This window comes from Syngnathus acus, chromosome 10 (assembly GCF_901709675.1).
Source record: "Syngnathus acus chromosome 10, fSynAcu1.2, whole genome shotgun sequence".
NCBI lineage: Eukaryota > Metazoa > Chordata > Actinopteri > Syngnathiformes > Syngnathidae > Syngnathus > Syngnathus acus.
Window position 1 is genome coordinate 14,842,691 of NC_051095.1, and position 24,628 is coordinate 14,867,318.

Below are 24,628 nucleotides of genomic sequence, written 5' to 3' on the forward strand. Positions count from 1 at the left end.
GAGATTTTCAAGGTCTAGATGTATCTGTTTTTTTCTTGTTCTCACCTTTCCATGCGTTTCTTCATCTCCTTTCTGCAAGCTTCACGCCGACTGCTCCAGCATCTCTCCTCATTTATTGTTGGTGACTAATTACAAAAAAAGGAGGTACTGTTTGGACTCTTGAGTTTCTGGTGGGAAGCATCAAGTGACAATACAATAACCAGAGTTTGAAATGTCATAACATCCCTCCAAAGACTTTAGGACAAGATCAGAGTCCATGTTTAAATACAGCTTACCTGTACGGCATAAGACTGCTGCCTGTACACCACAAGCATTCTGTCTGGTAACTCATAAGCTATCGAACCTGTCAATCAGCAGTCCCCAACCACCAGGACGCAGAACAATACCCAGTCTATAGGTTATCTGGTCTCCTGTGTGGCACGGAAACGGAAATATTTCATTGATCATCACTGGACCTGAGTAACACACTTTGGGTGCTGGGACCAACTTGTTGAAAAGAATCAAACACATGGTGGCTCCCATTCCATGTTTCTATTTATCATTTATAGTCATTTGTCGTAGGCCAGTCCATCAAAATGTTGACACATTTGTGTGAAACTGGTCCCAGGAGAAAAACAGAAGTTGGGGAGCGCTGCTCTAAACCACGAAGGATTTGTAACTTTGTCACATCAAGAATATCTCCCCAAAAATCATGGAGGATCGTAGCATGTGTTTAGCAGAAAGCTGAAAAGATAACAGAATTGCTGTAGTGTTTGAAGACTGTTTGTTTAAGGCAGAACGATTGTAAACAGATTGCCTCTTCCTGGATTTGCTTGAATGGTCCAGGGCAAGCTTGCAAGCAGCGCCCAGACTACCTTTTTGCTCCCTTTAAGTGTCTCTCAACTCAAAAGTTTGCATCCACCAGGGCCGCCCTCCTGCTCAGGTTCCACACTTTGGTCCTTTGGGGAGGCCCCAGAGATGACGTTTGAGCACTTTTAGGGGCTGTATGGTGGCGGCTTGTCATCCGGATGGTTGTGGGGTGGAGAGTAGCGCGGGGGCACCATGGTGGGCCACAGGTGACTGGCTCCGGATTGAGAGTCATCTGACAGGCCAGAGGAGTCAGCAAACATATAGGAACCCTGACAGAAAAGGACAAACAAAAGATTATAAGTAGAGACGGGCAAGTATCCTCATGAGCCGACACCTACCTTAGTAGTTCAAGGTATCGCAAAGAATACCGATACCAGTAACCGATATCAGTCACTGGCGCCCTCTTGTGGCCATTCTACTATCATGAGATTAATGGCATATACACGACCATTCAAAGGTTTGGGGTCATTTAGAAATGTCCTTGTTTTTAAAATAAAATCGCTATTTTTTTCAATGAAGACAACATTAAATTAATCAGGAATACACTCTTCACATTGTTAATGTGGTAAATAACTATTTCTAGCTACAAACGTCTGATTTTTAGTGGAATATCTACGTAAGTGTATATAGACCCATTTCCAGCAACCATCCCTCCAGTGTTCTAATGGTCCATTATGTTTGCTAATTTTGTTAGAAGGCTAATGGATGATTTGAAAACACTTGTGTTAGCAATTATGTTAGTTTTCATGGAAAACATTTAACACTTAATAAAAGAACCAACTTTTGAACGGAAGTGTATGTAGTAGTATGTCCAAGTAAACTGCATCCATAAAAATACTACACTCACCTGTTGCCTTGTTGGATATTTTTCCTGGGGATTGGTTATATTTTACCGTTAATCCATGTCATTTAGCTTATTTCTTAAAAAAAAAAAAGAAATCAATATTCATCAATATTGGCTGAAATGAAATTCAATTTCAGCTGTATCACTCAGCCTTGTTTTTCAACTTTATAATGTACCTCTGCTTATGTGAATGCTTGACAGTTAACACTTGAACATCCATTATTTAAAATAGCCACGATGCACCAAATATACCCGCAATATTTGTTTTCCTAAAAACACAGAGGCCGCAATAGGTGAAGCGCAAAGTGGCGAGGTACATTACCTGTGCGTCATAGGCCGTGTATGGCGGCAGGCAGGGGGCAGTGTTGCGGTAGGCATTAGAATGAGTGCGTTGAGGAGCCTCAGAGGAGACTGAGGCTGTGATGGCCTCCGGTTCCGATGTACTTTCTGATGTTTGCGCTGGTGTCTGCCACACAGAGAAAACGTGAATCGTGTTTCGCCCCGCGTATGCTCACAAAAGCCTTAAATGTCTTCCCATCCCACCATGTCTTTGAAACCGCTCAGCACAGCAGCAGTGATGATGCCCAGGAAGAGAGCCACGATATTGAGGATGGTGGCCGACCATAGCAGGTGATAGAGGTGCACCACGTCTTTGCAGCTCTTCACATCTGTGTACTCGTGGTAGCCGCCCACCACCTCTACGCGGCTAATACAGAGGAGAGCGTAAACAGTAGTCAGGCGTCTAAAGTTGAACTTTGGGTGTCAATCAAGTCAGATGAAGCCTAGAGGAGGCTGCTAGCACACAGACACCAACACAGGGTGTCACACACAAAGAGCGCATGCAAGGGGGAAAACATACAGCTCTAAAATAGAGTTATTTTCATTTTAAAGACAGCCATGGAAAAAAAAGCAACCTACTTCCAAATCATGGATGGTTTCTTAAACCTTTTCGAACCATCTCTATTCTGAAGTCCCATTGGATGATGCCCTCTGAAACAAATGTTAAAAGAAAAAAGAAACATTCTTTTTCTGGTAGCTATTAAAAGGATGAGGTGCTGTATAGGCCAAAGATAATATTTATATTAATGACAATATTTGTTGTCTTTGTGAGAGTTATTTGGTTAAGGGAGAAGGTTTTTGTGTGAGTACGCTTTTTGATGACTGAGAATTTTTTTGTGCGCATGTGCGAGTTTTATTGTCTGTGTGAGCGTTTCTTTTTCGTTGTGTATGTGAGCGGTAAATATAATTTTTGGCCCAACATCAAAGTGCCAGAAATCACGGCAAACGTCATGAAAGCGGACAGCTCGCTTCCAAGGTCGTCCCGTCATTCGACCGCCCGCTCGTACTCACTTGCCACAGTTGTACAGCTCGCAGCAGTAACACGTTTTGCTTCTCACGCGCAGGTTGCAGGATGTGCGAGATGACGTCTGGCAGGGCACCTGAGGATTGTAACACATAACGTCACGTTTTTTTATTCAACCTTGAATGTATGGCGGGAATCTCTTACATCTCGCTCGAACGCAGTCTTAGTGGAGTAGTTACAGCGTCCTGCATGCAGAGGCCTCAGGTCCTGCAATGCAATAAGCACTATTTTTATTTCATTTCGCCACACGATGTGTGTCTAGGGTGTTGCTACTTCTTTTTTTTTTGCAGTCACTCAAAGCATGGTCATATTTTTCCATTATCACCTAATTAATGAATCACTTACAGAAGCGACATCAAGAAGCTCTTCTCGCTTCATGCCCACTCAGAACTTATTGTCAGAGTGCATTCGTGGTTACTTAATGTTTGATATGAGGTGCATGACAGAGAATTGCTCTCACTACCACTCAGCAAGCTACTCATAGCCATATATGTTTCATTTCGTTATGATTTATTAAACTTTGATGTGCTGGCATTGATTAATATGTGTGTTAAGCACAGTTATGATCATAAAATTACATTGGCGGAAAGAATTCGCAAGAAATGCACCTTTTCTAAGAGAGCAAATTAACAGGCAAGACACATTTATTTTGTTATTAATGGGTTAGTAAAATTATTCTATAAGTCATCTCAGAATTGCACAATTATTAAACAAAGCATAGCAATTAGGGCTGTCATGATCGAATGTTTTTGGAATCTATTATTCTATCGATTATTCAATCACCAATTTTGTTTAGTTTGTGGTATTAGAGATTAAAAGACAGCTAAACAACTGGTAAACAATATCACACAAGAAGGATTGATGGTCATTATTTTCCAAAGTAAAAGTATCTGTTTCCAAATGATTTATTTTAAATAAAGATAAATCAATCTGCTTTTATGAAGCACTAGAGAAATTATAGAATGATTACTTTTGAGGGCCTCAAATCAGAAGATAAAGACAATCTTTAGTAGAAAAAAATCTGACTAAACTATGACTGATTATTAAAATAGTATGAGACAATCAATTTGATAATCAATTTGTTGTTAGTTAATCGATTTATTTTGACACTTCTGATAGCAATAGAATATGTAATGTTGAGTCATTTATAATATTTACCCCCCCCCCCCCCCCAAAAACCCCCAAACCAATGTTTCACAAATTCTGCCAGGGAATGTAAACTTATGAGCACAACTGTGTATCAGCTTTGCTTTTGTCAGAACCTTTAGTTATACTCACAATGTGCCTGGCAGCAAATACTCCATCTACAATAGCACAGCAGAATGCAGCCACCACTCCAAAGCTGATGAAGACAATAGAAGCCACTAACTGGGAAAAGAGCACACAGCACAGCGCACAATCAGCTTCATGCAGTGCTCACAATCATAAATATAAGCATGCGTATTGAATTAGTACTTATTTTTGCACTGCAATTGATTATTATTTCAATGATTGATTAATCCGTCATCCATTTAGGTGACTAATCAATGAATCAAATCATGAAAACAAGTTTTTATTTTCATCACTGCACACAAAACATGGATATTATTTCCAAATTGACAGTGCTGAAAATCCACAAATAAATTACCATTGTCTAGCAACTACAAATTGGCTAAAAAGGCAGAACCATTCTTTGGCGTTTGATATTTGTTGACTGTAAAGGGAATTCTATGATGATGCCAATTAATGCAATAAATGGCATCAGCATAAATCATCAGCAACAACATCTAAAGGGTATGAACAAGTGGTCAGCCATGTGGCGTAAACCATCACGGCACCCGCCGTCCAAACTCTGCTGCGTTGTTGGAAAAGGCGTCACGGGCCAAAGTCATTTGTCACGTCAACTCTGACAGCCTCCCACTGCAGTTTCCCTCCCCGCATTCTAGCGTGGACATCTGGCCTGCTCCTCTTACAGTCTGCATCTATTTCTGGATGCCGATTACTTTGCTTGGGTACACAACGGCGCAACCTCTGCAGGTCCGACTTGGCTCTGCTGCGGTGTTGTGTCATTGCACTGGCACAAGCATCGAGCTTCTCTCAGAGGACAGGGACGAGTGCTCTGGCACTGTCCAGGCGAGGTGACGCCACCATCACAATGCTTACCATCTGCCTCTTGTTCTCAATCAAATTGGAGCCAATGATTCCCAGGAAAGAGCCGAAGCCCAGCTGGAATGAAAGACAGCAGGTGTTAGGAACTGAGTTGTTGAGTGTTTTTTATTTTTGTTTTTATTTTGCTTTGTCTTTTGTTGCATCAATAGTTTGACAGATCAGCATAGAAAACAGAGAATGAGAGTAAATAATGTTAAAAATTTGAGTTAAAATGCGTCTGTAGTCTGCTTGTAGGGGAGTATTTCTTTGAGTGCGTCAAAATGCTAAATATGGAGAAAACAAAGAAATGGCAAAGAGTCTCACTCAGCCTCTAACAACAGTGATGCTGAATAATGAATGCTGGAATTGTGAGTGGGAAGCGCTCGCTTACTGTGGCAGTGGCTGTGTGTGTGTTTATGTCTGTTCCATGCACGCTCACAATGAGTCCTGGGTAGTAGCCGCCCACTGTGATGTTTTGCGTCCTGGTCGTCGCCGCCAAGCCAAAAACGAGGATGAGCACCGACACGATGAGCAGCATCACAGTGACAATGATGGATTTCCTTTTCCTCCTTTTAAACGAACCTAGAACACAGTAAACAGACACTTTTGGAAACTGGCAGTAAATGAAAAACGTCAGCAAACTAAATGTCATAACTTAGTCTGTGTAAAATTCTACCACAGGCATCCTGAGTCAATGACAGGCAGAAAAATGAAATCCTCTTCCACTATATGACAGAAGGTGCAGTTAACCTGTTGCCATTTATACACTACAAGTGACAAAACGCACACAAATGCTCTTGTGTTAAGATACCGTGGACAATAATTCCTAATGGTTTGGAAATCAATTGAAACGTGTGACAGGAAGAGGGCGGAAAGCGAAGATGAAATAAGACCTCAGCTACCATCTTGGGCCATCTTGTGTCAGATTGCATTCAAAATCAATAGGGATCATTTACATTATATCTTGATACAGTAATTCTTGAAAGACACTGGGTTGAGAATAGCATCAAGCAATAGCAATTATGGACAAAGTGCACCAACAGTTGCTCGTGTGGCTTTGCTGGGACTACAACATACTTTTTTGGTCATATGGGACAAATACATACGGGACAAATGTGGTGCATTGCAGATTTTAAAAGTTTTCATGTGACACCTGAAGGTTAACACTTAGTAGCTTGATGATGATGATAGAACTTTATTTATCCCACAGCGGGGAAATGTACTTGTCACAGCAGCGTACAAGACTGCAAGAATACAATAGACAAGTGCCAAATTTATTTACGTATCTTTCACACGCCGTCTTTGGAACTGGGGTTTGTAGTTTGCTTCAATGTCCCTATAATTAGTTGGCAACCATTTCAGGGCGTACTTCACCTCTTGCCCCTGGTCACCTTGGACGGGCTCCAGTTCACTTCATACTAATGACTACAAGTGGTTTACAAAATGGATGAATGGGATCATAACTGGTTTACTTATTATCACATTGACTATGGTATTGACTGATAAAACCATATACTTGAGACTATAAATCTGTAGGGGAAAAGTTCACTAATTTCATTTGAGACCATCTTACCATGTTGACATCATACTTAGTACATCATAAGTTGACATGCAAAAATTCACTTTTTAAACTTGGCCTAACTGTCATCTCAACAACAAAGATTTATCCCCTGACTGTTTTGACCACAAGATTGAGAGTGCATGTCCACAGACACTCCAAATTACCTCTGTATTTTGTCACATCACTCTCCATTGCCACAATTACCAGCCACAAAGCAATTAGCCTGATAGCAACTCCCATGAGAAGCAAGTTGATTATGTCATCTACAATTAGCCAGTCCGCCTTCTTTTATGCATAGGCGGGGTCACTCCCTGCTGTCTTTTTACAAGAATGCATTTGGATATTGGTTACAGCTCCATTCACTTATTATAGCGTATCCATCGAGAAAAAGATTATAGGCATGAATAATTGGTCCACTAACATCACAACCAGCCGTTCTCAGACAACTCATAACAATCATATTTAAAAACCACAAAACAAATTTAAAAAAAAAACAACAGAGAACATTCACATAAAAGTACTTTTCACCTTTGGGTTTTTAGACTTAGGAATTGTTATAAGACACCCCAACAAAAGACTAGATATGACTTTTCCTCCCAATTACGAGCATCATTCACATCCACAACATTGTTGCTGTCCCATATTTTCCGGGAGGACGATCCATAAAAAAAGCATGCAAGCTGCATTGTTCATGCTGGAATAACAGCTTTGTCTGAAGCCCCATTAAAAAAAAAAAAAAAAAAAAAAAAAAAAAAAAAAATCCAAACATTAACAAAACATAAGAATATTCTGAAAAATAAATTTCATGTTGTTGTTCACCAAATCATACTCATCTATAAATGCTAACCTACTTCAAGTGCTGCCATCAAGCCACAACGTTGTTGTCGACTATTTTGCTGGTGGCTAATGGAGCACGATGCCTCAAAGAAAGAAGCATATGGTGCCGCACCTGCAGTGACGCGCTGCGGCCTGGAAAAAGCTGAAAAATATGTATTGCTTATTATGCACGTCATATGGAAAGCTTGGCATTCTCTAATTCGGCTCACAGACTAACCACATGTGATGTTCAGACACACCGTTGACCTTGCACACACCTACCGATGCTGATCTCGGACAGCGTCAGCCCGCTGGACTGGAGGCTCGGCGTGGGGGGCATGTTCGACCGCGGACGATGGATCCCACCGCTTGTAAATCAGACCCAACGAGCCAAGCGTGACGCCTTGACGTTAATCGCTGTAAATATTCGGCTTGGATGTCGGTAGTCATTGAATGGACTGATCTCCTCAATGACCGCAGCTCCCTCCCTCAACCAAAATCCCTCCGCCCCCGACTGAATCACTCACATCCCGGTGTCTGCTCGCCTGTCAGTCGGTCTCTGTTGTCTGGGAGTGTGGTCGCGACAGTTTGGCTGTGTGCGCATACACATGGGAACGAAAGGGGAGGGGGGGAAAAACACGAAATCTGATGGAAATTGACTTGCTACTACAAGCTCGTTTCGTAATGTCAAAACAAACATTGTTAGTTCAACCATAAACATCTTTTCATATTGTCCTTAAGTTTAAATTTCACCAAAAAAAGGCATGTAGCACCACCATACACCATTTTTGTTCAATTAAGCTTGCATCATTTGAACATAATTATGTTTGTTTTTAAAGTATACGAGAATATTACTGCAAATGCAAGTAGATTTCATCATAAAAGCAATCAAATTGTTATATTTAATGGATTATATCACTTAATTTTCACCCCAATTGTAAACTAACCTAAAGTGGGTTGCAAACCTGCATGTTCAACACTTGCCCTCATTGATTTGAAATACGATAAGGTTCAAATCACAGGTGAAAGCTTTTGAGGCTGTTTCAGAGAAAATAGAATTTTATTGTAAAAAAAAAAAAGATAAATTAAAATCATCTCATTTTGGCCGATGGTAGAAATAAAAAGCTTCAAATCCGTTGAAGATAAAAAATGACCACAACACAATGTTAAATAAAATACTGTTTTATGTAGTTCAAACCATTTAAGAGAGCTTTGCCTCAAAACGTCCCAGGACGATGGTTCTTACCTCAACAACATTGTGCGACAGCAGATTGCTATGTAGCCCCATCTGCTGTCAGATATATGCACTTGCATTAAAGACATGGGGTAAATCTAGATTTTCATCTGAAATCTATTGAAATGATGCAGATTGTCACCAAAATGTATAGCATTTAATGTATTTGTCTTATAATTATTGTGTGAAGATCGAATTGTCATGGGCAACTCAATTCTTTATCATGGTGGTGAGCATGCTCCTATATTAATTGAAGACTAAAAAATGTCCGTTGATATTAATGTCAATGTGAATTTGTACCTTGTGATTGTGCGGTGACCAGTCCCGGACACACAATAGAAAATGAAAGTATTTGATGTGGAATGTTAGAATACACAGCGAGGTTAGCTAGGGTCAAGCATACAATGCAGTGCAGTCAATCACATTCAAGGTTTCCCTGTGTGAAGCTCCCCAAGTTCAAATGCAAATCCCCACCAAAACCTTCCAGCGCTAGACTCTCATTTTAACATGATACAAGATGCAGTGAAGTGAAGTGGTCATCATAGACCTCAATGAGCTCCTTTGGCGGGCTTTTATCAAAAATGCAACATGCTGAGAATCAGTCCCCTTCCACCATGAAATTCCCACAAAGAAGCACGCGTGGATGCACGTTCCAAATATCCAGTCGTGTTTTTTTTTTTTTCCATGACGCAACTTCTCTTTTCATGTAACAGAAAGCTGGCCTCACAAGTGAGTCCTCCTCTCCCACTTGCACCCGGGCTAACACAGTGGTGCTACGTGACTGTTGTGCAGATGGCTTAGTGTGGCGGTGGGAGGGGAGTTGAGGGGGAAGAGGACTCCTTGAACTTGAGGAGTTTATGTTGAACGCCTGCAAAGAGGCTCTGTTAGATGCAGAATGCATGTGCCAACGCATGTCTCTGTGTCATCAATTATGCTGCTTTCAATGCTTGGAAACATTAAATAAAGCAGAGCAAAACTGGATAGGCTAAAGCGCAGCGGGTATTTTTTGAACAGGTACATGACTGAGGCATGAGGGCAATGATTGGTTGTCTCCCTTGTGTGGTAGCAAGCTATAAATATTATATTCAGGCTTTGCTTTAGCACAGCTTAGCAGACAATGAGCAACGGTGTGCGTGTGCAGAATGCAGCGCCGAGCTTTCGGCCGTTGCCAAAATGTTCCTTGAGCCCCACCAAAAAAAAAAAAAAGCACTTTAGTATCCCACCCCCCCATGTTTCTCAGTTCCTGACTTCATTCACTATGTTGGGCGTTTAGATGAAGGAGGCTCTCCACACCTCAGCCTCAAACGTTCTAATGAAACCCCTCAAAAACTTTTGACAAAAAGATATTTTTTTTAACATTCTACGTTTTAGAAAGACTCTTTTCTACTGCAGAAACTCCAGGTAAGAGATTTTTTTCCCTGTCGATTTTCACTTGGTCAGGGTTTTGATTCATTTCCAGATTTATTGTAACATTTTCAAAAGAAAATGCCTAATGATGTGTAGGTGCTTGCTGAAAAGATGGAGCCCAGTTCCACTGAAGGAGGAGCTGAGGAAATCCCGCTCCCAAAAAGTCCAGTAAGTGCTCAAATGGAATAAAATGAAAATTTCATTTTAGAATTAAAACGGACTGTTGGGTACTCAAATCATATCTAGTTATGTGGACAGTGTGGGGGGACTCTCTTTTGGGATGCTTACTGTACTTGCGTGTCCCCCTGGGGTCTGCGAGTCCAAACATCTGGACATGAGCTGCCGCATGCAAGCAGGAGGGTCAGCTCCAAGGGAGGTCGTCTCTTGCGATGTGGGGCCGCGAAGGTCACCAGCGGGATCTTATGATCCGCTTAAACAAGGAGACAGGAGACAGGACCACATCATGAATATGCAGCCAAGTGAAGGGTCGTCCTAAATGTCTGTCCTTTTCCCCCGAAAAGAAAAAAAAATACTTTTGACAGAGTTGGACATGTGCGTTGAGCGCCTTTTCTCCCCTTCTCTCCGTCAGCCTGCCAAGGTGATCCTCAAACACGGCCAAGAGCTGGAGGAGGAGCAGGAGGAGCTGGCCGAGCACCGGCCTCTGGAGCAGGAGGACCTCAACTTCGAGAGGTGGAAGCGTCGGCCCTTGCCCAGGAGGACGCTGCACCAGAAGATCAGCGACGTGAAGACCTACCTGTGGAATGCCGAGACCAAGGAGTTCATGGGCCGCTCGGGAAAGAGCTGGAGTGAGTTGACGCAAGGGGAGAGCTTTGCTGGGTCTTGGGATTGTTGGGTTTTGGTTGGGCTAGCGGATAAAACAGCTGTGATGAGAAAAATATGCGATGTTTAGTCTTCCGATTCAAGGTCATAAATTTAGGAACAAACCTTGTGCCAGTCTATAAATTTTAGTGTCGTATAGTGACTTCCCGCTTTAATCAGGTTGAGTCATTAAAATAAATTGAAATGCCATTAATCTGTTGCAGCCGCCTTACAACACCATTATTTTCTGTTAGATGTTCTTAGTCAAGGAAAATAGCACTCTAAAGTAAAATATAGTAGAAGCATAATAAAATGCACATAGAGAAATAGATTGGTTTTGTTAAGTGTAATTTAGGCCTGCTACCAACAAAAGGATTTTTACAATTTTAAAAGACTTAGTGACAGACCACCCGCTCGTGAAGGTTGAAAATCTCATACGTGATTTCACAAACACAAAGAGGAGCAGACGCTTCGGGCTACGGTACCCGAGTGATTCCGTAGAGGACCGGAGGCGGTGATGTTATAAAATGGCTTTGTCAGCAAGAACACACGTGCTTTGGAAACTATTGTCAACTTTTATACAAAAAAAAACAAAAACGACATCCAGTGGGATATCCAACATTCTTCTTTGTCAGTCAGGGTACTTCTTTGATTAGCTACATATAAATATTCAAGATTTCTGATGCTATTATCGGGACAAATCCACTTTTAAAACACCTCAAACCAACAAATAATCTTATAAGCCATTAGATAGTCAGGAGTTCAATATCCGTGGTCGAGACGAGGCAAAATCAAAACAAAAGCAGTCCATTTTATCTTCTTGTGAATGGGGCTGTGCATCACGAAGATTTGTGCGTTAAATGCAGCAGCACGGTAGAAGAATGCAGTTCTTTTGAGCTTTTCTTTGTTTTTCAAATTGTATCAAATGCGCTTGCAAACCGTATATGGCCCACGCTCCCTAGGTTGCCTACCCTTCCTTTAAAGATGCTTTTGGGAGAACTTGAACACTTCCTGCAATCTAGTGTGTGTGTCACTGGTGTTTACATAGGTGCACGGACAATTCCCGAGCAAAACAGCCCGCCTGGGGACGGGTTCCCAGTGGGAGCGCGCCGCTCCGGGCCTCGCGTTAGCCAGAAATCACATTCCAAGCACATCTTAACATGCTCTCCACATCCTCTTTCCCAAAGCCGCGGCGACCCCTTTACAATGAACTTATCATGGACGTACATCCCCCTTGGTGCAAGCTAACACGTACACATCCTCTCCACAGTTTGCGATGGACATTTGTCAAGAAAAACTATCTTTAAATCGAGATCAAATCCAAATACAGCTCTGCTGGATGCTGCAGCTCATGCACAGCCATCTTGTCACTGAGTGCAGCCTTAAGGAGGGACGGGGGCCCACGTATCCCAGGGAAGAATGAGCGAGTGAGGAAGCGCGTCCATTCAATACCAGAGCAGGCTGATTGGTGCTCCTTGGAGCTGGCCGGGCCTCCATGGCTGCAAAGGACCTTCACTACGATGTCAACCGGAGGTTCACTGTGTTCCTCAGTGAAAAGACAGCTGGAAGAATTCTCACTGGGCTCAAACAGAAAGGCCTTTGTGGACTCAGGGGACACGAGGCATAGCTGCAACTATATTGTCCAACCTGTGGAACGTGCCCACAAAGCAAAATGTCAGTCATTCCAGCTTACTCGGAAAAGCTAACAAAGCTAACATGTCATGTTTATGTTTGCTCCATTTTTTAACTAAAATAGGAGATAAAATGTCAAAAGTAATATTAACAAACCCATAGGCCAAAATGATCACAAAATCTAGAAATCCCTTTATTTGGCGCTGATGTAAATCTGTGATATTCTTGCGCTCTAAGATTTCAATGTGTATTTTATATTTAATACAGATCGGTGATTGGACTTTAAAATTCTGTTCAGACCATTTTTGATGGGAAATCAATTGGCTTTAAAGAATCACAAGTGGTTTTCGTTGAAAGTGGCACAGTCTTTTTATAAAAAAAAAAAAAATCACTGATCAAGTGTATTAATTATGATAAATGCACATTGGGTCATTCCAAATGATTTTATTCTAAATGTGTATGTGCGTGTATGTGCAGATCGGATTTTGTATAGACCAGGTATAGTTCAGTATTCTTACTGTAAGTACAACTCAAGTCTCATGACTTCCCATGAGTTCTTCTAATAGCTCTTCTCTCTCCCATTTTAGGTCTCATCCTTCTCTTCTATGCTGCACTTTATACCTTCCTGGCGGCCATGTTTGGCGGCTGTATATTTTGCCTCATGTGGTCTATTAGTCCCTACCATCCCACCTATAACGACAGAGTAATGCCACCAGGTAAACAGATCCCCACACCCTACACACGTCATTGGAACATCTTAGGGACCTCGAGTCAAATTTGTTTGAAGAAGCCAGAAATAATTGGAACACAATGGGAATAAAATTAGTTAGTTGCAGGGTCAAACGTGTTTAGTCTTACAGTCTTGACTGAGAAATACACAATAAAACACTTGGCTTTAATGTGTCAACAAAAAAAAGACAACAAGCAACAGTTTGAGTAACAATTTATCATCAGTAACAGTCATTTTATTATATTGACTTGAATTTAATGACAAAAAAGTAGTTTTAACAGAATAAATTGACATGGAATTGTAAAATGTAATGAACCTTATAAAATGTAATACTGTAAAAAAAAAACACTAAGTTGACGTCAATGTATCGTAAAGGAGACATCTTAGTGAAAAATGACTGTTTAATTACTTGCCTACCCGCCAAATGTGATTTAAACACGAGTAAATCATGAACCCAACTACTTCCGAAAATTTGCTTGCGCCACGTTTTGCTCGTTGCATAACAGCGGGGCAAATTTACATAAGAGCTGCCCCCACCGTGATTTTCTCCACTCATGACAGATCAGCAAGGTTAAGCAAAGATCTACAGTCACTTTCACATGTCGGTCAGAGTCTGGCCTACACTGTCTGAAATATTCTCCCCCTCAGGTGAACTTGCTAAAATTGTGCTATACTTCTTGATCCTCATTGTATTTTGAAAAAAAAAATCATATTATTAAAATAACTATTATAAGAACTACACACTATCAGGAGACTGTCCCCCAAAACCCCAAAGTTTCTATTTTCAAGGTCCTCAACAAAATTAACTAACACATATTGCGCGTCATTGTCTTGCTTTTTTCAGCCTGTTGAGTTGAATTGCTAAACATTTGATTTAGTTAGTTTCTAAACATGTCCGTCAAAATATAAGGGAGGATCACTGCTTTAAGGCGGAGTAGCACTAGTGGCACGCAAAAGAATCAGTGAATTAAAACCAGGTAAATTTTACATTTAAAATAGACAATTAAACCAAACATTAAAATAAAGCCTGTGGCTCTGCATACAATTTGTTTGAAAGAAAAATATAGTACATCACAATTTTAATTTTTCAAGTAAATGTTTTTAAGTATAGTATGTAACTTTTAAGGTGAAACGGTCGACTTAAACTTAATTTTTTGTTTTAAAAATGTCTTTGAAAGTGCAGTTATTTAACTTAAATGAGTGATTCATTTTTATCAATCAAATCAAATTGAATTACCTTATTTTTTTCTCCCTTTATTAAGTGCATATTCATACATACAATCCCTTACAATAAATATGCCTTCAAGGGGGGACAAAACGTTTTTTTAATGAATTCTTCACATTACGTTAATGTTGGGCACAAAAGTGGTAGTTGGAGAGTGGATTTTTGTTTCAGATGACTCACGCTGTAAAAAGTTTGAGAACTTAAGTTAGCTCGGTTCCCACCCCATCTATAAAGTCGCTCCTTCTGCCTGTGGATGCCCCCTCGGGTCTCGTCACAGTTGACTGTCTGTGGGTCTCCACTGGCAGGTATGACCATGGCGCCACACCTGGAAGGTCACGACATCACCTTCAACGCCTCCGACCGCAAATCGTGGAAGCGCTACGCCCGCTCTATGGATGAACACCTACGACGTGAGTTTGCGCCGCTCGAGGGGCTCGGATGGGTTTAACTGAGTTCGGTGAGCCTCATCAGTACCTTTGTCCTGATTTCTCTTTCGCTCCTGCATTGCATGCTGGGAAGGGAAGCCTTTGTGTGTGTGTGTGTGTGTGTGTCTTTGTGTGCGTGTGTTTTGTCCCCCATACACTTCCCTTTTATTCATTCACACTGCCTTAATCAGAGGCCTTGGCAGGGAAGAGCTATTGGGAAGATTTATCCAAGCCCCAATCCCCCTATTTCACCCCCTTTAGCCTACAACGATGGCGCGCAGGACAGGAAGAACATCCGCTGCACACAGGAAAGGTACTTCATGCAGGAGGACTTGGAAGAGGACGCTGAAAGGAAGGCGTGCCAGTTCAAGAGGTCCTGGCTGGGGGAGTGCTCAGGTCTGCAGGACCCCCATTACGGGTACTCGCAGGGGAGGCCGTGCATCCTTCTCCGAATGAACAGGGTAAGGCGGGAAAGGGTTGGAATTTTTGAAGGTGGTACGACACGCTTATCTTTTTTAAACATGTTACAACATTGAAAATTCCAAAAGCTAACCCCTCAGTTGTAAGTTGCCATCTTGTGGCACCTTGGAGCCAAGGAACTACTGGATGTTAAAGTAAGTCAATGCAGACAAGAGTCACTCTTGTGACAATTTTGTGACATCTTAAGGCAATTACAAATCTTTGTGGGGCTCGAGGCATCAATTACTCGCAGATTTTTGCTATTGCTTTTGCAGCGAAAAGCTAAATGTAAGTAACTGACATCCCCCTCAAAAAGTTGCTAATTGCCTGAATTATTAGTTTAAACTGTAAAAATGCCACAAATTGTGATCCACAAACACTGTAATATTTCTAATACATCTGCTTTAAAAATAAATTTTAAAAAAGCATCATAAAATGAAATATGTTGTCTTCTAGATTCTTGGATATCTGCCTGGACAAGGGAAACCAGTCAATGTGACTTGTGGAGTCAAGGTAGATAAATATCTCTTTTTTTATATGTTATATATCTTGAGAGGGTAAAGTATGTTATTATGTGGAACCTCTATACAACAAAATTAAATAACGAAAATTCGATTAATATGTTGCAGGATCAATACACCATTGATCCTGTTTTACATTTACCCACCAAATTTGAGAGATCTTACTATTTTGGTTCGTTTTCAAACTGTGTAGAAAAAAAATGAGAAAGAAAGGAAACTTTCTTCTTCTTTCTTCCAGAGAGGACCACCAGATGCCTTGGGAGAAATTCAGTTTTTCCCAAAGAGTATTTTTGATCTTAAGTACTACCCTTACTATGGGAAACAACGACATGTAAGTGCAAATTCCTTACAAATCAATGTAATTAAAAAAAAAAAAAAAGCAACTTGCCAAAACTTTGTGTCTTGACGCCTGGGCCGTCAGGTGAACTACTCATCTCCAGTGGTGGCCGTGCGTTTCTCGGGAGTTCAGTACGACACTCACATCCAAGTGCAGTGCAAGCTGAACGGAAAGGGGATCATCAACGACTCGCCCACCGATCGCCACCTTGGGAGTGTCACCTTCTTCTTGGACGTTGGAGCGTAGGACCCGAAGGAAGCTCATCACACTATAAATACTCATTATTTGACATGATGCCCACAAACAAGACACCACAAGCACAAGGGCATGAATTTCCTCATGAGATCAGATTAATCTAACTAAACTCCCCCTGGATATGTTTTCCTTGCCTATGCAAATCCAATTTAGAATGAAACCAGTAATGCTCTGTAGAACCATTGTAGGAGCATATAGAATATGCAGATTTTTGTTGTTCTTAGAATGTTTTGGTGAGACCATACTAATTATTTGTGCTTGTAGTATTTTTTTTTTAAACGTGCATATTTTAAGGAATCTTGTGCAATGAAAACAAGTCTTGCACTGTACTCACACAATAAAAGACTGAAAAAAAATTACTTAAACGTCACACCACTTATCTTGATTTCTATGTACATACTCACAAAAGGGTTCGAGATAGTCAACCTTCTGGAGAAATTTCAGGAGAAACCTATCCATAACAATTACAGGTGCTCGTCTCTAAACTTATGAACGCCTGGTGTGACTTTTGCCATTGGGCTTTTTGCCAGAGGGCAGTAATTGTGCATTTCCGTGTGTATTCAAAGATGTTGTTCAAATTAAGTGTAACTAAAGTTTATTGTGAATTTTTGGTTCATTTTGGAATTGAACATGAAAGTCCAATATTAATTCCTTTTTGTGAATACTAGTCTACTATAGAAAACTTGCTTATGAAAGTTACACATATAAGTGAACAGACAATTTAAGATAACCTTAGACTGATTTAAAATACTTTTTTAAAGATTATCCTGCTCCAAATGTGCTACTAAACTGTGTCAATGTTGTAGCCTATTTATTCCTATGGCAGTTGTACGACGACTTGTACTGTTAATTTTGCCTGTGAAATGAAAATAAACGGAGGAGGCAGTGGTGGTTTTCTGGCATGTGCAACACGTGCAGCCACACAGGACTGCATTGCTTAGGGCGACAATGCCAAAAATAAAATGGATTACCTGAAATAGTTTCCATCTTGTAAAGGCATGACCTGATAAACACTGGCGAGCATTATATGGGGAATTTACATTCCCTTATGCAGGGGGGCCTGGTTTAACTGTTTAAGAAAATCTTGACATCTTAAAGGTTGTAATGATGTTTGCAATAATTGGATAGGGCGTCATTTAAGCTCAGACTGCCACTGGGAGGAGGGCATACTTTTTGTAGTCATTAACAAGTGGTTGATTGGTTCTTTAACTCCTTTTGTCCAAATGAAGAAATGTTTGATCTATGTGTGTGTTTTGTCAATAAATCCCACTATTTGGTAAAAATATGTAAGTGTTGATCTTTTATTATGTCACAACAGAGCTACATGGACAAATGTCCTGGGCCAACCTTTGTCCAGGTTGGGGGGGGGGGGGGGAATCAAAATGAAATATTATTTTGGTTTTAATTGAAATCACAATTATTCAAAGCCTTTCATTTTTGGTGCAAAACAAGAAAATGTTAAAAAATATTAAATCATTTCTTTGAAACATTATTCCTTTTAGACTAAACATTTAATAAATTGGTTTTGTTAAAGTAAAAAAGGTAAAAATATATACATTTAAGTATGGTTTCCTGAACAAACAGTGCACTGGATATGAATGTATATTAGTAATACTTTTTTTTTTTTTAACAATTCAATACAAAAAACTGTTTTTTTTTTGCAATTATGCCAGTTTTGTAATCGTGGAGCGAAATACCCACAATTGTAATTGAATCCCGATTAATTGCACAGCCCTAAAAAAATGGCATTCATGGTCACATATGTCATTCATTATATAATGACTATACATTTCTTTTTGTCAACAGAATGTCTATTTTTTCCCCCATTTAAAACTAATTCAAGCTCAGACACCCGGGACTGTCGGCTGCTTTATTTACAATTGAAGGCAAACCTAAAATACACTAAAACAAAAATAACAAAGTAGAACCCAAGTAGTCCTGTCCACTTGCACAATCTAAGGAGCTCCAAAACTCTGTACTTATGTGGCTCAGTTTGATTGGCAATGTCAGGAAGGTATTTACAAGTATTTGGATGGATGGATGTCGTCATGGCTTTCCATGGACGTTCCCAACCTTTTTAGCACTTTCATAGCTGCTTCCATTCTGTGTGAAATGTTCGTCGTGGTCATGCAGCAGAAGAGAATAACTATTTAAACTTTTCTCATAACTAAAAATATAAATTATTTTATCAAATATATCACATCACACTGAAAACGCTTGAAATATTGAACAAAAAACTAAAAGGGAGGGAACAATAAAGTCTTGGTTCCACATTGTAATGTTAAAAAAGTGGGGAAAAAATTATTCTAAGGTCCTTTTTGAGAACATTTAAAAGTGTCAAGGGAGAGACTGGACAATGATGATTTTCTCGTTGATACAGAAACGGTGCAGCACATTGAGCAGGTTCTCCCCACAGCGTGACACTTGCCTTTCCATAGCCAGACGGAAATCCTCCTTCACTCCTTTGGTGATCCCTCTCGTCACTGTGTGGTGTCTACACATGAGAACACAGATAAAACAGTCACTGCGTTTAGAGACCCGTGTTTGAACACCACACACATCAATCATACATGGTTCGACAACAAGCGATCATTCAACAGTACGTATGGAATAAAAGCACAAATGAAATGAGACCAAGTGCTGTGAAAAGGCAAAAAGAAACTAACCGTACAACAAGAACGACATCATCTCAACTAACATTGGTGATGACCACAGAAAGACGAGCGATGGCTCAAATCAACCAAACGGCGACGACGACTTGTTCTTAAATGACTGGCCCAAATAAAAATCTGCGAGGGAGGGAGGGAGGGAGGGAGGGAGGGGGTTGGAGTGGATGACAGGCCTTGGAGTTGGGAATGAATGGTGACTGGTGCTGGAGGGGAGGGATGGGGAGGGGCCCGGGGTACCTGTCCATCGTCTGAACCCCTTGTAGCAGAAGAGTGTTTAACTCCAAACCCAGGGCGGGCCTAGGGTTCCTGAGGGACAGCAACATTCAAACACTCGGTCAGTGCGGCCAGCGGTTTAGACATTGATGGCTATGAGCTGTTATTTCGATTGGGACAGTAAATCTATGCTGACTACTTTCCATTGTAGCCTCTTCTGTGTTGTCTCATTAAAATAAATATATATATACTATATTTACAAAAATGTAAGGGGTGTATCGACTTTGTGAGAGACTGTAGAACCCTTCTCTTTCTCAAGCCCGCTCCTATGACGGCTTATTTTCAGCTAAGGTCCTCGTCAGGCTCATCATCAAGTTGACCTTCTCTTTAAACTGCACACGCCCAAAACCTGGGGTATGTCGGACCGGATGCCGACCATTTGGGTGTGCGACGCTTACTTAATCAGCATCCCCTGATTGGGCAGCAGCTCCAGTTGGATCCTCCCTCCGTCAGGGGTACGCAGGTATGCAAACTCCTCCAGCATGTCGATGTCTGACAATGGATGTGAGCTCAAGGAGGCTAACATCCAATACAAGAGTGCTGCTCTGATTTTCCCTTTTGATGAAATGGTCAATATGTTTATCTATCAGGTTGCAAATAAAAAGTCAGTAAGCCTAGAAGAGAACTTTGGCAGGATACTGGTGACATAGTTGAAGAAATTCTCATACTGGAAAGCGCCTTGCAGACAGATCTTATCCACGGCTTTTAGGAAGAGCATCTCGCCCTGTGGCCAGTCGTACTGCAGGAGGACCACCACGTGACCCAACAACAGGTCGTCTCGGTTGTCCGTGAAGGCTCGCGGCTAGGTGGCCAAAAGAAGGAAACGGCGACTCAGAGGTTAGCGCGTGACTGCATTGCGCACGTCTACAACTGCACAACGTGGACATGCAGCACCTTGAAGCAGGCCAACATCAGCTGGAGGCAGAAAGGTAATATAGCATTGCTGGTGCATGGGAGCAATCTCAGGTCATGACCTAGTTTGGAGAAATTCATTATCATTGATATGATGAGGCTATTGGTAAAAAAACAAAAAACAATTCGCTTACTTTTCTTCATTTTGGTCTTAACTCTCGTCTGATCTTCAGGGGTCTTTGTTGGTTCATGGTTTGGCGGTACCACTCCGCTGACAACATCAAGAAGCTTCTCACAGGCCATCTAAAAAAAACACAAATGATCACATCTACTTTCAGACAGCTTGGGAAACTTATATTAAACAGGACAAGCAAGTTTGTACTTACCCTGTATTCTCCCAGTGCGTAGTGGCAGGAGGCCTGCTGTATGAGGGCCCGGTGGTGCTCCAGACTGGTCTGACCCAAGGGACTCTGTTGACCCGACTGAGGCGGCTGCATGGCGGCCATTTGGTGCAAGCTAGACAGGGCCTTACGGTACTGTCCCTGAAAAACACAGGGTGAACACTCACTTGTGCAGCAAGACGGTTGCAAAAATGTTGCCAAATCATTATTTGTAAAAGATTTTTGTGTTCGTTTCCATTCTGGTCGACTTGGGTCAGTGTTGTTCTGTTCTATGAAATTGTTTCTTGCCTGGTATATAATCATGTCGGTGAGGAAAATGCGGAACCACAGCCAGCTGTCGGTCTTCCAAGAAGCACAAATCTTTTTGAACTCTGTAAAAAGAACAAAAAGTGCAGTTAAATAAATATACATGCTGACAAAACCATTCAAAATTGAAATCCTTTCCACACAAATAGCGAAATCCACAAGTGACAGCCCTTGAGCCCCCAAATGCCTTATAACTGTTTGTAGATGCTCCACTACTTTGATCTCAAAGACTCTCCTCAACGCATTTCAACTTTGTGCTTCGAGACTGAGATTCCACAAGCTGATGCCAAGCAATACTTTCATTGAAATGGAAGAAGAGCAGAGGAGGTGATTACCAGTTTCAAGGCTGTCATGGGAGTGTAGAATGTCCCAGCTTTCCCTTGCTGTATAAAAGCCCTCGAGGGTCTCTGACCAGTTGGGCATCTCCGTCTTGTTCACCAAGATGTGTCGGCCACGCACCTTCCCCAAGCCTTCCTCATCATCGGAGCTCTGGAATAACGGCAACACGTGGACACGAGGACGCGGTCAATCGTATTATAAGCAACTCATTAGTCCATGTTTGTGTTACACTCACAATGGTCTTCTCTCTGCCATCAGCCATTTTGCGCCTTTTGTGTGAGTGTTTGACTGTTACTCTCTCCACATCCACATCAGTGTAGACCGAGCTAAAATCCTCTACTAGAATCCACGGCCCCAAGTTGAGCGTATTCACACCTGATAAATAAAACCGACAGATCATCTGGTTTCAAACAGTTTCACATCGTGAGTCCGACGTTTGTGCTTGTGCAGCAAGGAAGACCAACCTTGGAACAGCGCTGGCTGGACAGTCGAGACGTAGAGGAAGGCGTTGCGGAAGAGGACAAGGGCGGTGCAGATAACCACCTGGCTGCAGCAGCGGGCTCTCGTGTCACCCTCCAGGCCCGGTAAGTAGCGACACAGCTCCTTTACTCTCTGAAGTAAGTCAATATAACTCCTACAAAATAAAGGTACATTAAAAGCACTCACATAAAGACACATCAAAATATAATCACAGCTCGCAGCATGATGCACCACGAATCGCTGTCATTTGTTTTCTCAGTATCAATGGGCAAGTCCTGCAAAGTGATCAATATGTACTCGTATACACTACAGACGTTTCTCGGTTTTTTGATTGACTGGACAAGGTCAAAGTACCTCCCACGCTGCAATTTGGAAAAACTACGCGAATAACGAGCATGAGGTCTGATCATTTCTACAGGTAAACAGAGGCCTCAAACGATCGCCTACCTCTGTCCTTTGTCTCCCTGCCACTCACATCGAGCGCCAACGATGGCAAGGAGGTCCAACAGCCTCTCCCAAGGTTCGGCAACCACTGAAGATTTTTCCGACAGGCCGTCGATAACATAGCGCTGGGAGCCACGGGAGACACCGGGGGACTTTAGAGGACCACCTTCTTGAGACGCTAACAGAGAGTATAAAAGGCAACGCCGAATGTCACCACCGTCAGAATTAACGACACCACGTGAACCGTCAACAACAAGCAGACTGATCTACTACACCTTTTATCTGTCCGTCGGCTGAAGGTCCTCGGGTGACGTAACCGATGTAGAACTCAGCAGCTTTCAGGATGTATTTCTGCATCAAGCTGGCTGGCAGACGCATGTCCATGTTGTTTAGAACCAAAGGAAGGACGTCACACACTGCAACACAAAGTCAAGTGTCAGGAGGCAGACTCGCAGTTAAAAGGCAATTAGGACTTCAGTGGCGTCTCAAAACGTTTGTTCAGCCCTAAGGTCAAATTGTCGTCATAGCTAAAGGAAAGTTCTATTGCGTGACAGCTAAAAACTTAGGTTATCACGTGTTTGCGCATTTGAGACTTAAATTGCCTTCGGATTACGCCTACTTGGAAATACTACTTCATATTGTTTCTTCGAAGTGAAAAAGTGTCCAGTATTCAAGTTTATTTAACAAGTGCCACTCGCTGCACATGGATTTTAACACAAGAAAATAACAGCAAGCATTACCAAAAAGTTTTCTGAAGCAGTTGATGGGTGAGTCCACTTTCTCAGATGCCTCTGCCTCCAACAGTGTCTCGCCTAGACTCACCTATTTACACAAAAGGATGAGTCTATCATTTTTCCTCCCATCATCAAATCGATTACCCCACTTTTTTTTTTTAACTGTGTTGTTATGGCACGTACTCCGTGTTGGACCACAGACTCTGGAAAGCGTTTCAGTAGGAGCAACAGCATCTCAGCCTTCTCCAAAGTGTTGAAGCACTGCTCTGTTGCCTTCAGCAACATCTCACACTGTATACGACCAGGCAGTGTTTCAAAAAGCCCTGATGAAGACAAAAACATACCCGTCAAAATAGACTTTAAATGCTCAATCCTTACAATGCACACTTCTCTCACCTCGAAGGAACTGTGAATGTTTGTCTTGAGTGTCACTGCGCAGAGCTGCTGTGATGACACTGATCTCCCGCCACACAATGGGTTGATCTGGGAAATTTAAAAACCTAGAGGATGGACAGAATATCTTTAAATTGTGTTACGGCCCCAAGACATGACTCGCTGGGCAAGTAGACTAAAACTCACATGTCATACAGCAATCTCCCTGCACAGGATGTCCTTTCTGCATTGCGTTCAATGATGTACATTTCATACTGTGGAGGAAAATTAGGGTTGAGTGTTAGTGTACACTTTGTACAAGTTAGCATTTAACAGGGCTGACAGTGAACTTGAATGCTTGAATCAAACAAAGGCTGGTTTCTTTCATTTATACAAGTATGTATCCAATGAATTGAACAACCCAAAAGCATGGTGTTACTGTGACAATGCCCTTGTTTTGCATCAATAAGAAAAGAAACAGATGTGTGAGACATTTACCTGTATGTTGAAGTCGGCAGGGTAAAGCGTCCTGGCAGTTATGAGCCAGGCTTTAGCCGCACAGGGGTCATCAGGAACGAGCTCGCGAGCTCTTTTGACCAAAAATTCGCAGTCTTTTTGCGCTGACATTTGTGATCAAATTTGATCTTTAATGATGGCGAGAAATGAGCTCCAGGTGCAGTTCTAGTTGCAGTGCGGCTCTGGCAAACTGAATTCTTGTCTCATCCAATTCGTGCAAATTACATTAGTAAGATTGAAATCTATCACAAGCAAGCTGTGAGGCTAACGCTAGCGTCATCAAGCTAGTATACGGGGTTATCAATTGGCTAGTTTAACTTGTACTCCAATTTGCACCTATCGATAACAGCTAACATGTATGCGGTTGCGTGTGACGTTACACGCATTGTAAAAGAGACGATCAACTAATGTTAACTTGAAATGAGCCCCACCAGTCGTTCATTTTAAGGTTTGCTGCTGACGTCACATGACTGTCGTAAAAACTCTACTTTACGTTAGGCCGCCATCGGTAAATACCGTAAAAATAAACAAATGGAGCAGTCTTCATACTCAGAATAATTCAATCTAATTAACGCCACTTTGGATCACACTAAATTAATATGTACTTCTCGGTAAAATATTTTATTAAGTGATCAAGA

The 24,628-nt window shown here is 41.6% G+C and overlaps 3 protein-coding genes across 5 annotated transcripts; 1 reads left to right on the forward strand and 2 right to left on the reverse strand.

The window, feature by feature from the left end:
* Window positions 1-394: 394 nt before the first annotated feature.
* On the reverse strand, window positions 395-8,141 carry tmem255a (transmembrane protein 255A). Of its 2 annotated transcripts, XM_037261684.1 has the most exons (10): window positions 7,843-8,140; window positions 5,623-5,765; window positions 5,199-5,261; window positions 4,335-4,424; window positions 3,201-3,263; window positions 3,044-3,132; window positions 2,612-2,683; window positions 2,237-2,399; window positions 2,016-2,159; window positions 395-1,118 (listed from the first exon to the last, which is right to left on the reverse strand). In XM_037261684.1, the coding sequence occupies exons 1-10, from the start codon at window positions 7,898-7,900 to the stop codon at window positions 975-977; spliced, it is 1,029 nt and encodes a 342-aa protein (XP_037117579.1). In that variant the 5' UTR covers window positions 7,901-8,140; the 3' UTR covers window positions 395-974. The 2 variants fall into 2 exon arrangements, with proteins under 2 accessions (XP_037117579.1, XP_037117580.1); XM_037261685.1 differs by lacking the exon at window positions 3,201-3,263 and having other exon boundaries at window positions 7,843-8,141.
* Window positions 8,142-10,035: 1,894 nt separating this feature from the next.
* atp1b4 (ATPase Na+/K+ transporting subunit beta 4) lies at window positions 10,036-17,889 on the forward strand. Its single transcript, XM_037262224.1, has 9 exons — window positions 10,036-10,195; window positions 10,298-10,369; window positions 10,791-11,007; window positions 13,240-13,368; window positions 14,913-15,017; window positions 15,294-15,493; window positions 15,948-16,004; window positions 16,251-16,343; window positions 16,434-17,889. Exons 2-9 carry the CDS (start codon window positions 10,313-10,315, stop codon window positions 16,593-16,595), a joined length of 1,020 nt encoding a protein of 339 aa, XP_037118119.1. The 5' UTR covers window positions 10,036-10,195; window positions 10,298-10,312; the 3' UTR covers window positions 16,596-17,889.
* Window positions 17,890-18,460: 571 nt separating this feature from the next.
* ints10 (integrator complex subunit 10) lies at window positions 18,461-24,477 on the reverse strand. Of its 2 annotated transcripts, XM_037260845.1 has the most exons (18): window positions 23,973-24,477; window positions 23,682-23,749; window positions 23,499-23,602; window positions 23,286-23,425; window positions 23,109-23,190; window positions 22,644-22,784; window positions 22,372-22,546; window positions 21,909-22,078; window positions 21,680-21,819; window positions 21,441-21,594; window positions 21,088-21,170; window positions 20,785-20,940; window positions 20,593-20,701; window positions 20,441-20,520; window positions 20,186-20,348; window positions 19,945-20,038; window positions 19,511-19,579; window positions 18,461-19,098 (listed from the first exon to the last, which is right to left on the reverse strand). In XM_037260845.1, exons 1-18 carry the CDS (start codon window positions 24,099-24,101, stop codon window positions 18,942-18,944), a joined length of 2,214 nt encoding a protein of 737 aa, XP_037116740.1. In that variant the 5' UTR covers window positions 24,102-24,477; the 3' UTR covers window positions 18,461-18,941. The 2 variants fall into 2 exon arrangements, with proteins under 2 accessions (XP_037116740.1, XP_037116741.1); XM_037260846.1 differs by lacking the exon at window positions 19,511-19,579.
* Window positions 24,478-24,628: the final 151 nt, after the last annotated feature.

What these genes read in the sequence shown, in the direction of transcription:
- tmem255a (XM_037261684.1), bottom strand. Translation starts at nt 7,900, where the DNA reads ATGCCCCCCACGCCGAGCCTCCAGTCCAGCGGGCTGACGCTGTCCGAG. An exon ending in GAGCTGTACAACTGTGGCAA is followed by an intron (nt 2,684 to 3,043) that starts GTGAGTACGAGC and finishes CATTTGTTTCAG; the next exon opens with AGGGCATCATCCAATGGGAC. An exon ending in ACACGGCCTATGACGCACAG is followed by an intron (nt 1,119 to 2,015) that starts GTAATGTACCTC and finishes CTTTTCTGTCAG; the next exon opens with GGTTCCTATATGTTTGCTGA.
- atp1b4 (XM_037262224.1), top strand. Translation starts at nt 10,313, where the DNA reads ATGGAGCCCAGTTCCACTGAAGGAGGAGCTGAGGAAATCCCGCTCCCA. An exon ending in CCGCTCGGGAAAGAGCTGGA is followed by an intron (nt 11,008 to 13,239) that starts GTGAGTTGACGC and finishes CTCCCATTTTAG; the next exon opens with GTCTCATCCTTCTCTTCTAT. An exon ending in TATGGATGAACACCTACGAC is followed by an intron (nt 15,018 to 15,293) that starts GTGAGTTTGCGC and finishes CACCCCCTTTAG; the next exon opens with CCTACAACGATGGCGCGCAG.
- ints10 (XM_037260845.1), bottom strand. Translation starts at nt 24,101, where the DNA reads ATGTCAGCGCAAAAAGACTGCGAATTTTTGGTCAAAAGAGCTCGCGAG. An exon ending in CAGGGAGACAAAGGACAGAG is followed by an intron (nt 22,079 to 22,371) that starts GTAGGCGATCGT and finishes TTTATTTTGTAG; the next exon opens with GAGTTATATTGACTTACTTC. An exon ending in ATGGCAGAGAGAAGACCATT is followed by an intron (nt 21,595 to 21,679) that starts GTGAGTGTAACA and finishes CCGTTATTCCAG; the next exon opens with AGCTCCGATGATGAGGAAGG.